The sequence below is a fragment of the Peromyscus eremicus genome, chromosome 2, assembly GCF_949786415.1.
Source record: "Peromyscus eremicus chromosome 2, PerEre_H2_v1, whole genome shotgun sequence".
Classification (NCBI taxonomy): Eukaryota; Metazoa; Chordata; class Mammalia; order Rodentia; family Cricetidae; genus Peromyscus; species Peromyscus eremicus.
In genome coordinates this window covers 9,951,770-9,966,723 of record NC_081417.1, presented here as the reverse complement: position 1 = coordinate 9,966,723, position 14,954 = coordinate 9,951,770, and the positions used below count along the sequence as shown (strand labels likewise).

The window sequence follows — 14,954 nt, the reverse complement described above, 5'->3', positions numbered from 1 at the left end:
TTGTTCATGTACTCTGGTAGGAAAGCTTAAGAGACTGGCCTAATGGGCCAACCTGCTTCATAAAGAAAACCCAAGCCTGAGCTCAGGCCCTGGGACAGCTCCCTGGCTTTCAGCACTCTCACACAGGTAGTGGCCGTGTATTCTACTGGTCATGAGTAGGTGTGGGTGTGCTAATGCCCGGCTTTGTTTTAGGTGTGTGGCTCAAAGCGTAGTATAGCATCTTGAAAATAGACAGCTAGTTCTACCTTGTTTCTTTTAGAATAGCTTTTCCTCCCTCAACTTCCCAGAAAGGCACATAGGAAGAGTTCATGTGGTCAAAGACGAGATGATGGTGTAAATAAACTGTGCGTATACAAGTAATGTTTAATGGTTGCGCCTTGGATGTTCTTAAAAGGGCCCACTGGAGCTCCATGTGTACCCCACTGACAGACATTAGGGATGGTGCATTCTGAATGAAGCAAGCTAAGTGATTGTACAGAGTAAGTGCCGTCACTTTGGGGATGGTCAGGTCAGGTGTGATTGTAAGAGAAGCAGTTTTCACGTGTCAGAAACATGTTAGCATGTTCTGCAGCAGCTTGGGGAGCAAAGAGTGGGGATGTTTTCCAGCAGCAGGGTGTTATCTGAGCAAAGGTGGGCACTGCCAAGCAGTGACTTGTCATGGCAGGAGCATGCAGAGAACAGACCGAGTGAAGAAGCTATGAACACAAAATGAAAGGACCTTAGTAAAAATAAAGCAGGTGTGCCAGCACATGGCTAATGGTAATTTATAAAACTTTGATTTTCAACAGGGCGGTTACAGGGATAGCAGTGTCTTGCAATGGATCTTCAGTCTTTACCACATCACAAGGTATGTTTTCCCACCTGGAAAGCTCTTTAGCTGGAATTACAGTGTCTGGGCTTTACTGGCATGTGCTGCTTCCACATAAAATAGGCTTGGAAAAGTTTTGTTATAGTCTGCCAAAAAAGAAAGGCTTCCTGTTGCTGACAAGGTTTCCTGGATGAAGGCACAAGGCAGGAAGAGTCAGTTGGCCATGGTCTTGCTTATTCCAGGCTGTCTTACTTCAAGAGGTTCCAGGTCTGCAGAACTCAGAATGGTATGGAGGAGTAGCCAGGGCTAAGCCAGACCTGGGTTGCCAGGGTGGTGGTGCACATTAACTTGTAGAATGTATATTTGCTGTTAGGTTTCACCCTGATATTCAGCATATAGCTCTAGAATTTTTTTGTAGAAATTAACATAGCATTAAATTCATATATTGATAATGTACCTGTGCCTTATTGATAAGACTTAGAACTATATCTTAATGATACATTAGAATTTGGCTGTGCTGATCTATAAGAACAGTAAAATTCATCTCTTGCTGCACATGTGTTTTTCTGGAGGTCTATCATTAATTGAAGTATGCTTTAGTGTCAGGACAACCAGTTCTGACAAAGCTAGTGATTATTTTTCATGAAGCTACTCTTTAGTCCTAGATTAGCCCAGGGGACTGTAGTTCCCATCTGTCATGTTTATAAATAATGCTATACAGCTAACCACATCCAGGTAGATGAGTCACTGCTACCATATTCTGTCACTGTGATGTGACCTTGGATTCCATAAAATAGAATTTCCCACAGTCTACAAAATAATTGTGTAGGAAAGGTTATATGCAGGACCCTACACTGGACATGTCAGGGTATCTACAGTGCTGCTCAGGAAGGAGGAAGCCATCTGTGTTTCACCAGGATTTCTAGCTACTGTGTTGACCCATTAAGCAACCAACAAACATTTGTGTCTTTTAACAAAGTCTCTAGTGCAGCGGTTCTCAACCAGTGGGTCGCATCCCCTCTGAGGTGGAATGACCCTTTTACAGGGGTTGCATACCAGATATCTTACATATCAGATATTTATATTATGATTCATAACAATAGCAAAATTACAATTATGAAGTTGCAACAAAATAATTTTATGGTTGGGGGTCACAACAACATGAGGAACTGTATTAAAGGGTCACAGCATTAGGAAGGTTGAGAACCATTGGGCTAGTGGTTCGTAGGGTTTGTCTGCCATGGTATGTCGAATCTTCAAATCTTTGTACTCACGTGACCTTGTAAACCATGAGTTTTATGTTTTATGTTATGTTATGACCATCAGGGCTTCAGATCTCCCCCAGTACCACTGCTTTGTGAATTTGCTAAGTAAAAAGGAAGGATTTTTGTTAAAGTCAAACATTTGTATTTTTGTTTCAATTTACATTTCTCAAGTTTAGATTTTCATGATTTGTATTACTGGTTTATATGCATTCTAATATTGGCCTCAAAGTTAAGTTTCTTGCTCCGATGCACAGTGTTTGTGACTCAGATGCTTAAGTTTTGGGACCATTCACAGGGATCGCCACCTGGGGGACCAGTGCTCACTGCCGTCTTTAACCTGTTGACTTCTAGTGCTGGGAGAGCATCTCTCATTTTGAGAAAAGTGTCTTGGCTGCTTTATGTTTCTTTAAAATGGTCAAATTGTCTCTGGTAGACTTTGTGGTGAGCACTCAGAACTGCCTAACAGGACCAAAAGCAAATTGGGAGGACATCGCAAGATCAATGACATCCTGAAGGAATGGCCAAGTGCTGTTGTGTTTCTGTGTTTGTTCCCAAGCTAGTGCTAAGTAAAGTCTTACTGAGGCTCCTGTTTATAATTTTCATGAATTCTGTTGCCAAGATTAGGTTGAAATGTGAAGTTTTACTGTAGAGAAGAAATTGATTAAAGCTCGTTATGATGGGTTACCATGGTGGATATTTAGGAAGTAGGTTACTACAGGATGAATAGCTGTAGCAACATGGAGTTGTGTGTCTTGGGGGTTTGTTGGTGCTGGAGATTGTACCATGGCTTTGACCCCATGGTAGTGTTCTTCACTGAGCCTCTGCTCTGGCTTTTTAACAGTTTGTGTTGGTGAGCTTGCACAGTGTTTATTAGTCAAGGAAATTAAACATTTGGGTATTTTCCTTCCTGCATCACTATTCTTTTACAAGCCAGTCGTTCTCCCAGCCAGTGTAGACACTTGATTGGCATCGGATCTGCTGCAGAATTAAAAGTGTTTGACTGATTCTGCATCCCACTCCCTTCCGGTGTGTTAACCTTAACCCGGCCTTTCTTTTCAATTCCAACTCTGCTTATCCAATACCTTTATAAAACAGGAGTGTGTGGGGCGGAGCTCAGGACTCTAAGTACCTACTTTAGGTACCATTCATTATGCAACAAAACATTTTCCTTCCTCAGTAAAGAGAAAAAATAATAAAAATGAGAGTACTATTCATCTATAAATAATTTTTAAAAAATGTCACTCTATAATTAGGCCATTCATTTAAAAAATTACTTCTATTGGCAAAGTCTTTGTTTTCTTAAAGTTAAAATTGAGCCTGGAGATATGGCTCAGTATTTTAAAATACTCTTTAGGGAACATGGGTTTGGTTCTTGGCACACACATGCTTGTTTAAAACCATCTAGAACTCCAGTTCCAGGGAATGCAGCACCCTCTCCTGGTCTTCACAGGCAGCAGGCACATATGGGATACACATAAATGCATTTTACAAAGAACCACTTATATATACACTCACACACCTTTGTTAAAAGGATAATATTTGTTTTAGTATTAAGATTTCTGCCTCCCTCCTCTCTAACTTTCCATGCACTTGAGTGTGGGGCTTCATTGTGCATGCAGGCCTTTAGAAATATCAGTGGCAAACTATGTCTGTGCTGGGATTGTATGGTTTCAGCCATGAAGTTATGCCTTAGAATCTTCATGTTGGCATGGCCTCAGAGGCCTGCATACACTTCGTTTTCCGTGGAACAATGCTGACTTCTGCCCTCCAAGAGTTAGTAGGGCGGTTGTCCTTTGGCGTCTGTAATGCTTAGGCAGTCTTTCATCTTTCTGACTCTCAGATTCCACTCTGAAGATGTTTTCTAAAGAATCCAAAATGCTGCAGAGAAGTATATCATTTTCAAATATGGTAAGTTTATCTTACCAGTGTTATTTATGGTAGAAACTCATGGGACCTGGGGTGTAGTTCAGTCCTGAATCTGGAGGGCGGGAGGGAGGGAGGCTGGCAGGAAGGAATAAGGGAGGGCCAGTTTCTCCTTACTTTTTCTCATACCAGTATGATTTAACCTAAAATCTTGAATACCCAGTAGAATTCTCCTTAATAAGTTTATCCTTTCTTTTAGCTATCAGAAAAGAAGTATTTCTGTGCTACTTAAATAATTAGGCACTTCTGATTACTTGGAGAAATAAAACCAGTTATTAAAGAGTGTGCCTTATTTTTAACATCAACACTCCAGGAGATTTTGGTAATTCCCTTGGGAACTTTGTACATTTTCCTTAGCCACATCTCTGCAATACAGAGAGGGCCATTTCATCCTTAAGGACTATTCTCCTACCATGCTCTACTCCAGAATAGCAGCATTCCTCCAGCCCTGTGAGAGCCCAAGAGGCATGAGGCTGGGTTACAGTATTCCTGACAACTTTGAGCATTTGGGAGAAAACCAATATCTGGACTTAGCAACTCTTGAGTCCTGGATAGTGATGAAGAAAGCCACTATAGAAAGAATCTGACATCTGTTTGGCAGGAATCCATAATTGAAGTATACCAGTGAAGGGTTTACTAATTATTGCAAGTCATTAATATCAAATCTTTTGTATTTCAGGCTTTATCATCTTGCTTACTTTTGCCAGGAGACACCACTGTCATCAGTTCTTCGTGGGATAACAACGTGTGTGTATCTGTGCCTGCTTCTTGTAATTAATTCTGCATGCTCAGTGGCTGCTCACATGTGGATGTGAGGGATAAGCAGGCTTGCATTAGAGGAGACATGTAGAGATGAGGCCAGCATCGTTGGGGTCAGATAACCATTATTTTAGTATAATAATTTCTCCAATTAGAATCTATTTTTTCTATGTTTTAAACTCAGGTGAAATGTAGCTAAGATAGATTTGGAAGTAATATAATTTCAAATTCAAATGTTGACTATTTTTCTCTTAATAATACAAGAACAAGTAATTTGTAATTCTAGTAAGCATTAGTAGTTTAGAAATAATGTTTATTTCTTAAATGCATGTTTAAGAATCTTAAAAATTAAGCTTGGTTATTATTTTAACAGTTGTTGTTATCTTTTAGCTATTTTTATTCCATAGCATTTGGAAGACGCCAAGACACACTGATGGGACATGATGATGCTGTCAGTAAGATCTGTTGGCATAATGACAGGCTGTTTTCTGCATCTTGGGACTCTACCGTGAAGGTCTGTATATACTTTTTAACTGAAAATGTTTGATTATATAATATTGTGAGCCATTCAGTTTCCTATCAATATGTTCAGAAAGTATGTAAATGATATACAAGGATACGTTATTACTGCATTTTCTTAAAGTTATTGTACTGAGCATTTCTTCCATATATCTTTTTTATTCTTTGATAGTTTTACACATGCATATAATGTATCTTGATCATATCCAATACAAATCTCCCCTCCTTTTCACTCTCACAATACTTCCCTCTCCCACCTTCAAATCTTCCTCCTCCTCCTCTGTTTTTAAAACAGTTAGTGTTGCCGGCATGCAAAATGGATGTAGGCCATTCACAAGAGCTTGAGTGGACCATCAGATGCCACACCCCCAAAGGAAAGTGGCACCTCTACCCCAACAAGTTGCCAGTAACTGCTTAGCTGGGATGGAGTCTCATGAGGGCTTCTCCTGTCAGTGATGGAATGCTGGGGAAGTTTTGTGCAGGTGACCACAGGTGATGTGAGTTCATGGGTACAATAGCCATGTCATGTCCAGAGGACACTTCATAGCACTCCTCCCCATCCTGCAGACTCTTACATCCTCTTTCATGCTGCTGCTCTCTCAGCACTGGGCTGTTGATGTGAAAGTTCATGAAGGACTGAGCAATCAACAGTCACTTACTCTCCGTACTTTAACCAGTTAGGAGTGTCTACATCGACTGCTTCCTACTGCAGAAGCAGCTTCCTGACCAAGGTTGAGGGCAGCACCCATCTATGGGTCTAAACATAAATATGTAGATGGCAGATTGGCAGTGTGGCTGTTCAGCAAAACAGCAGTAAAGGACTTTCACCTAAGGCCTAGGACTTCCCCAGCTCTGGGCCTTTGACCAGGTTTATAGGACAAGACATGAATTCCTTCCTGTGGAGTAAGGCTCAGATCCAGTTGGAAAGCCATTATTGTGCACAGCAAGCACATCTTGACTGGCATCTCAGTCTAACAGCATGCAGGGTCCACTGTTGGATAAATCCATCATGGCCCACTCCCCCCGCCCACCCACCCACCCCCAGTGACTGACACTGAAAGCTGTGCAGCAGAGAAGGCATTTCCAGGTCAGTTCCATCTTGATTTCATAGGTCCTTCAATACACATGTGTTGTGTCTTCAACAATAGGGTCTCACTGTGTGCTTGTGCATAGTGTGTTCACCTAGGTGTTTACAGGTCTTCTTCAGAAACAGAATTGGAGCTCTTCTTGTTTGATGACTGCAGACACAGACTGGAGCCCTACTAGTTGATCAGTTAACCCTAACAGTGCAAGTGAAGTTGAGGGATCATTGAAAGATCAGAGTGTTTAAATGTGAGACAGGCATCCATGTGTTTCCACTGTTTCTGTGCTGTACAGGGTCATCAGCTTGCTCTTCAGACTTCTGTTTTTCCATACAAGCTTCTCTAATGCTTAGATTTCCAGTTTGATTCTGTGTACAGGAAAGAAACAAAAACCATTATGTTTCTTGCAGAGTTTGTCGGCATTTTTTTCTCCAACCTTATAGATAAGTTTCCTCTATATAATATTATAATTTGGGGATTGGTTACTTACTTCTTGAAACACTACTAGACATTGCAACACTTGTGCATTCAACATTCCCTTGATTGACAGAGTGCTTAAACCACACAGAGTAACATATTCAAGGGATGGGTGTGGACAGAGGCATGTGTGTACTAGTGAGGAAGAAGCCCATGGGAGACACTGGACCTGTCCCAGCATTCACTGGCAGGCATGCTGGATGGGAGTTTTTGCAAATGTGTGGAGAATTTTGTATTAAAATTTAAAAATACCTTATGCAATGTGCTTTGTCCTAGGTGTGGTCGGGTGTTCCTGCAGAAATGCCAGGGACCAAAAGACACCAGTTTGACTTGCTGGCTGAGCTGGAACATGATGTCAGTGTGAGTCCAACAACAAAGCTCTAGGTCCAGAGGGTGGGTGGGCAGTAAGTACTTGGATTTGTGTATGTTTAGTCCGTTTTCTTTTGCATATTACAGATTATAGGCCAGCTCTTTGGGTGATCCTGTTAGGTGCTCGATTCTGCCTTCCTTCCCCCTCTAATAGGTTCATTGGCACATTTACCTGAGAGAATTAGCTTCTGTCCCATTTAATTTTCAAAAAGTCAGTTCTGAGGTAGGACCCATCATCTTCATGCTTTCTGACCTGGAAGGTAGAAGGGACTGTCTGTCCTGGAGATACCTATCCCAAAGCCGAGAGCACTGACAAGCTGTGGGGATGGCCGAGAATGCACAGCCTACCCACAGAGCCACAACAGAACAACAGCTTGTTCCTGGTGGTTTATCGAGTCATGCTACTGTGTCTTAGGCTGTAGTTTACAGTATTGCCTTTGTCCAGCAGCTGCAAAGTGATGCTGCGTTTTCATGGTCTTCAAGGTTGAAGACATTCAGTATGCAACTCAAGTTCTTTCATTTCACACAGCCTTCAAATAGTCATGGATTAGCCCTGCTTCAAGTACTTTGCCGCCTCAATATGATTTATTATTCAGCATTAACTTTTTTTTAAAGGTTTATTTATTATGTATACAGTGTTCTGCCTGCAGGCCAGAATGGGGCACCAGATCTCATTACAGATGGTTGTGAGCCACCATGTGGTTGCTGGGAATTGAACTCAGGACCTCTGGGAGAGCAGCCAGTGCCCTTAACCACTGAGCCATTTCTCCAGCCCCTCAGCATTAACTTTTTAAAATATATTTAAATTGAAATAGAATTATATCACCTTCTTGCCTCCATTTCCTCCCTTCAACCCCTCCCACCTGATGTCCCTTGAGCCCCTACCACGTCCCCTCACTCTCAAGTTCATAGCCTTTTCCTTCATTATTGTTACATACATATACAGATGTATATGTATACACATGGATATATATAAATACAACGTGCCAAGGCCGTTTTTGTTGGTGGTGTGTAGATGTGAATTTCAAGGCTGACCACTCTGCATTGAACAATCAATAAAAAGGCTCATCCCTGGGAAAGGTTAGTTCTCCTAGTAGTCATCAATTGCCTATAGTTTCTTGTCTAGTTGTGAAACCCTGTAAAGTTTTTCCTTTTCCACATTTACATGTCTGCTGATATTGCCACTGTTCCAGTCTTGTTTAGGTAGCCATTTCTGAGAGAGACTGTTTTACAGCTGGCTTCTCGTATTCTGGCTCTTACACTCTCTGTGCCCTCTCTTCCTCCATGTTCCCTGAGCCATAGATGCAGGAGCTGTGATGCAGATGTATCCAGTGGGGCTGGACTCCCTATAGTCTGTTAATCTCAGCATTGTGTCCAGTTGTGGTTTTCTGTAATGGTCTTTGTTTACTATCAAGAGAGACTGCTTTGGTAAGGGGTGGTAACTACACTTATCTGTGGGCATAAAGACAGGGTTTAGCAAAGTGGTAGTAGTAGATTGTTTTCTAAAGTCCATGACCTCACTAGTCCCAGGAAGCTGGCTATTTTAGGAATGTACCAGGAATGCTTTCCCTCCTGTTAAGTGGCCTTAAGTCCAGTTAGATAACTGTGAGTTGGCACTGATGTATGAGTGCCACTCATTGTGCTTTTATGCATGTCTTACCATGCTGGTAATTGTCTTGGTTCCTAGGTGTTACAGATGGGTAAGACTGTTGTAATTGCTTCCTTCCCTTAGCAACTTGCATAGTAATTTCTGGAACCATAGAAGCTAGACCACAGAAAAGAGGCTTTCAAGTCAGATCCAGCTCAAGTCATCTGCGTCCTGTGTCCTCAGGTGTAGTGTCTTCAGGAGTAAGGGCCCAGCTTCAACTCCTGAGAGGCACTAAGAGCTCTATCAGTCATCTATACTGTTTAGGGAGTCACTTGGACTACCATGACCATTCAAAAGGCAATTTCTCGTGTCCGGTACTGAAGTATTTGTTAGTATATGATTCTTGTGGGGAGCATTGTCAGCCCAGGTGGCTTAACTTCCTGTGTGTGTGCACATACACTTACGTATTGTGTATAATTTTATATCAGTATAAAGTAATATGATTTCTTGAGGCATTATCACACAACTTTGGTGTTACTTGTCCCTTGTCCTCTTCTTCTGTATTGACCTCCCCCAGCCTGTGCCCCCTCCTAATTATTCCATTTCCACTTCACCTGCTATCCTCCATACCAGTGACCCCTTATACTCTCCTGGTTTCTAGGTGGGATACTCACATTTGGAGGTAGGAACTGCAGATGAGAAAGAATATGTGACATCTGTCTTTCTGGGTTTGGATTTCCTCACTCAGTATAATCTTTTCTAGGTTACCTGCAAATTTCATATTTATGTACAGCTGAATAGTATTCCATTGTGTACCAATGTACCACATTCTCACTATCCAGTTATCTGTTGGGCATTAGGTTGTTTCTATTTCCTAGCTGTTGTGAATAGGGTTGTAATGGACATGGCTGAGCAAATATCTGGAAAAGGATGTTGAGTCTTTTGTGCATATGCCAAAGAGCTTGGTCATATGGTAGATTATTTTTCAGTTTTTTGAGGATTCTCCATACTGATCTCCAGAGTGGCTGCTGTACCAATTTGCATTCCCACCAACAGTGAATGAAAGAGAGTTTGTCTCAACAGACTCTAAGCATTGGTTGTCAGCTGTTTTGTTGATCTTAGCCATTCTGATTGGGATGAGATGAAATCCCAAAGTTGTTTTAATTTCCACTTCCCTAATCGCTAAGGATGAACACTGTTTGAAGTATTCTTAGCCATTTTTATTTCTTCTATTGAGAACTCTGTTTAGAGCCCCAGCCCATTTTTCAGTTGGGTTGTTTCCTTGACTCTGGTTTTTTGGCTTTGATTTTTTTTTTTTGTTTTGTATGGTTGTTTGTTTTAGTTCCTTGTATATTCTGAATATTAATCCTCTGTTGGATATGTAGGTGGCAAAGATTCTCCCCCATTCTGTGGGTTTTTTCTCCACCTAGTTGATTGTTTCCTTAGCCATATGGAAGCTTTTTAGTTTTATGAGGTCCTACTTGTCAGTTGCTGGCCTTAATTCCTTGGCTAATGGAGTTGTGTTTAGAAAGTCCTTTCTTACATTTATATCTTATAGGGTATTGCCTGTTTTTTCTTCTAGCAGTTTTAGCATTGTTTCAGATTTAAAATTGACGTCCTTGACCCACTTGGATCTAATTTTTGTACAGCAGGACAGATATAGGTCTAAGTTCATTCTTCTACATGTAGACATCCAATTTTGCCAGTACCATTTAGAGAAGATGCTGTCTTTCCTCCAGGATATATTTTTGCCTTTATATCAAATAATCAGATGACAGTAGTTATGAATACTCATATTTGAGTATTCCTTTGGTCTACATGTCTATTTTTGTGCCAGTACCCTGTTTTATTACAAATCTGGAATTACAGTCTCTTCCTTATTATTCTTTTTGCTCAGGATTAGTTTAGCTATCTGGAGTTTTTTCTGATTCCACTTGAATTTTAGTTTGTTTTGTTTTTGTTTTTCCTTATGAAGAACATTGTGGGTATTTTTCTGGCATACTTAGAATTTTACTTCATTTTAAAATAAATGGTCATTAGATATTACTAAAATATAATACAATCATATTAGTTGTGCCAGCACACACTGCACAGTAAAGCTTAATTTTTGTCATTGTGAGTGGATACTTTAAGGAGCATGGGAAAAGCATAGTTAATGAGGAGTCTGAGCCAATTATTTATCACTGTTTCTTCTTAGGTCAATACCATCAATTTAAATGTTGAAAGCACACTGTTAGTTTCTGGCACCAAAGAAGGCATGGTGAATATTTGGGACCTCACTACGGCCACCTTATTACACCAGATTTCATGCCATTCAGGGACAGTATGTGATGCTGCTTTTAGCCCAGGTAAGTATCATCCTTTTCCAAATAGAACCTATCAGCTCAGCTAGAACTCTGAAATTAAAAATTCAAAAACAAAACATACCTCATTAATGAGAGGTTCTGCCTATAACTAAGGCTGGTTCATTTCTGGATACATGGGAAGAGCCATGTGACTTCTTTGGGGAACAAGGCCTGAGAAGAGCACAAATGGCTCTCCTTGTAGCAAGACCCTGGAGACCTTGACTCATTGGCAAATACCTGTGGACAGTTAGCTACATAACTCCAGGCATAACCCCAGGAGCATGGTGCTACATGCTCTCCTAGCTTTCACCATACTAGCCAAACTGCTGGCCTGAAAGAGTCACAGTAGGTCATGAAGTTTAAATACTACATATTTGTATAACTGTTCTGGAGCGAATGATTTTAACCACAAGAGTCTTTGAGAAATGTTACTAAATAGATGGTATCAGGGGTTAATGGGAATAGTCTAGAGACAAGGAATGAAGTAGAATCATAGAAACCAACAGTTCCCTCATTTCTAATAACTATGCCAAGGCCCCAAGAAGTTAAGGGAGATGGACACAAGGACAAGGGATAAACAGTGCCAATGATTAAGAGTAGGTTTCCGAGTTACGTTGTCTATAGGATAAATGGAAAACCCTGGTATGTCCTCAGAGGAGATGGAGTAGTGCAGAATGTAGAATTGATCCAGCTTTGGCTGGTGAGTTGGTCCTGATAACCCAGACCCTACCAGATGTAAATATTAACCACAAGAGACAAAACTGTCTCTCACTTTGCATGACCCTGTAACCACGTATGCTGCCTACTGGTCACACTGTTCTACCTGTAGGTGTGCCTAGCCAGGAAAGTTCCTTTGTAGCTTGCAAAACTGCTAATGCTTCTGACAGTAGAGATCTAGATCACAAAGGTAATGGCTACAGATGGGAAAGTTGGGGGACGGAAGGGGGAAAAGGAACAAACTAGTAATTATTGTAACTATTTTTAGAAACTTAGAAAGGCTCATTGTAAAACTGTTCATGAAAATGTATAAAGACAGCCCAGGCTATCCAGGGCTACTCGTTTAAACAACAGGTGGTCAATTTCTTCATGGTGCCAACTTCACACACCCATCCCAGGTCATTAGACCTGTCTGGAGCAAGGCTTCCAAGCAAATACACAGACTTTTGGCACTGGTAATTTATAAATTGGATACTGCTTTTGATTCTTCAGCTGGAGGAATCAGCATGTGTAGTGGAAATGAACTCTTAATCAAAGGGCCATCTCATTTCAGGGTCTTAGAAACTGGGAAAAAAAAAAAAAAAACTTCAAGGAGCTCAAGGAAAACCAAGTAGGCAGTAGATTCAGAAGTCAAGTCTGAGTGATCAGAGCTGCTTTCTGAAGCAGCTTCCTGTGTGTCTTTATGGCAGATAGTCGCCACGTCCTCAGCACGGGAGCAGACGGCTGTCTGAACGTGATTGATGTACAGACGGGCATGCTCATCTCCTCCATGACCTCAGAGGAGCCACAGAGGTACAATTTGTTCGTGCTCATGTGCTCTGGTCACATACTTCCTTTATGACAGACTGTCTCCTGATCATGCTTGCAGGTGCTTCGTCTGGGATGGCAATTCAGTCTTATCTGGAAGTCGGTCTGGTGAGCTGCTTGTTTGGGACCTCCTTGGAGCAAAAATCAGTGAGCGGATACAGGGCCACACCGGTGAGTGGAGTGCAGCTATTACATCTGCTGGTGAGCTGACTCAGGCCCCTTCCAGCAGGGGACACTTGTAGGCAGACCCCAGGTGTGCTCTGGGGGGTCAACATTGCCCTTGCATTCTGATTGGCCAGTGGTTATGTATTTTAACTTCCTTAAGATTTATATTTATTTCAGCCTCTGAAAAAAATCTTTACTTCCATATAGAGAATTAAAAAATATGGCAAAGCTTAAAAATAATGCAGCTACCAAAAGACAATGAAAAATAAACTCCCATGGAAACTAAGGCATCCTCCTACCTACTAGTGTCAAACTGCCACTCCTACATCCTAGTCTTGAGGGGTGTTTGCCAGTGAATCCCATATGGATCTTTCCGGAAGCACTATGTGAGAGAATTGCACAACATACAGTATCATGTAAAGCTCCCTGCTCCCTCTCCCTTTTCATTTGCAGACTCTTGGAAGACTCAATGTAGTCCGCTTACATTTGCAGGGCTGTTTTAACTGTTACATCTTCCCACTGTGAGACATACCTTCACTCTCTTTTCTTGTCATATAATTTCATATGCTTCATCTATCTTAAAATTATGTAGCTATGCTTTCCCCCTCGGTTCAGTGGGTTTTTTAACAGTTGCAATTCATCTGTGAATCTTTCCATGGAAAAGGCATAAATCTGCAGACGTGGTCACAGGCTACTCATTTCCCTTCCCATAAAAATCTCTTTACTTTTCTTATACCATTTGCCAAGGTGTGTGTTGGCATCAATCGTTTTGCTTTTAGATTCATATGGAATTGGTTTCATTCCTCTCAAGTTCTCTGTAGAAGTGGGTGCTTTTAAACTTATAGACAGCTTTTGTTATACAATGACAAGGAATAATGATGGCATCTTGGTAAGTGTATGGAAGTCAGCATGCAGTCACCAAGTCTACCTTGGTTGCCTCCCTGTCTTTCAGGTGCCGTGACATGCATATGGATGAATGAACAGTGTAGCAGTATCATCACAGGAGGGGAAGACAGACAAATTATGTTTTGGAAATTGCAGTATTAAGTGCCTTTTCCTCTCTGTTAAGTTCAATTCTATTTAATGTATTTTTAAACCAAACTTTTAACTGGAGAATGTGCAATGATATAGTACTTGGAAGTTCCACCACATGAAGAATTTGTGGTTTCAACTTCCTAAATCATGGTGACTTCATTCAAAGCCATTTGTCATCCGTTAAGGCAGATAAAAACATGGCAGCATTACGGGCAAGAACATTCTTTTTAGACAGAGGACTGTCACATGTAATGACAGAAGACTGTACTGGGTGGTAGAAGACGAGAAGAAATACGCATTGGACTGAGAACATCGGGCAGCACGGTCAGCACTGGCAGCTCAGTTCTCCGAGAAGCAGTGCAGGAGCCTCTGATCCAAGTTGCCCGGTTGTCACAAGGTTCTTGGATGTGTTTTCATGGACTGCTGCCTTTCTACAGTGCCATGTGCCCAGATTCTAAGAATCTAGGGGAGGAATAGCAGTTCTTATAACAGTAAGTCTGTTACTGTGTATAGTAACGGTTTATATTTCATTACGCTACTAATGTTCATCTTTTCTACATTAAAAATATTTTTCTGTAATGAAAGCACTTTTCCTTTTATTTAAATAATTTCTTTTAAGAACTACAAATATTAATCCTTCTACAAAATCATACTTAATGACAAATATAATTCCATTTCTTTTGGGCCTACCTTCAGAACCAAGTCCAGACAGTAAGGTAGGTAAATTGGAAAATGTAAATTTCCAACAAGGTAAGCTATGTAGCAATAGCAATGACTTCCTTTTTATTTAATCTCTGAACAGCAACCATATGATTACAAATTTTCTGTGCTATTGAAAGTATTTTTATAGTGTGATTAAGAGGGAAAATTCCCAAACCAGACCAAAGTAGTAGAAACTTGAAAGTCAGTTTTAAGCATCACTGAATACATGTGTGTGGTCTCTGATTTCACTAGAGATGCAGCAGTCTCAGTAGGTTCCTTCATCACCTACAAGTGTAGAGGGTGAATGGGGCCACCGGTCTGGCCATCTAGGGCTCCCAAGCAAGTGTATTTCCAGACACAGCTCTATGGCTGTTCTCAGAGACTGTGGATGTG

General features: G+C 41.1%; 1 protein-coding gene across 1 annotated transcript in view; it reads left to right on the top strand.

Moving 5' to 3' along the window:
* The window catches only part of Nsmaf (neutral sphingomyelinase activation associated factor), a 60,421-nt gene extending 46,006 nt beyond the window's left edge, over positions 1–14,415 (top strand). The window contains exons 23-31 of the mRNA XM_059253826.1: positions 789–847; positions 3,914–3,981; positions 4,676–4,743; positions 5,146–5,269; positions 7,110–7,193; positions 10,988–11,138; positions 12,542–12,644; positions 12,721–12,830; positions 13,777–14,415. Coding sequence (XP_059109809.1) covers positions 789–847; positions 3,914–3,981; positions 4,676–4,743; positions 5,146–5,269; positions 7,110–7,193; positions 10,988–11,138; positions 12,542–12,644; positions 12,721–12,830; positions 13,777–13,871 — 862 coding nt within the window. The 3' untranslated portion in view covers positions 13,872–14,415. The remainder of the gene's footprint in view (positions 1–788; positions 848–3,913; positions 3,982–4,675; positions 4,744–5,145; positions 5,270–7,109; positions 7,194–10,987; positions 11,139–12,541; positions 12,645–12,720; positions 12,831–13,776) is intronic.
* Positions 14,416–14,954: the final 539 nt, after the last annotated feature.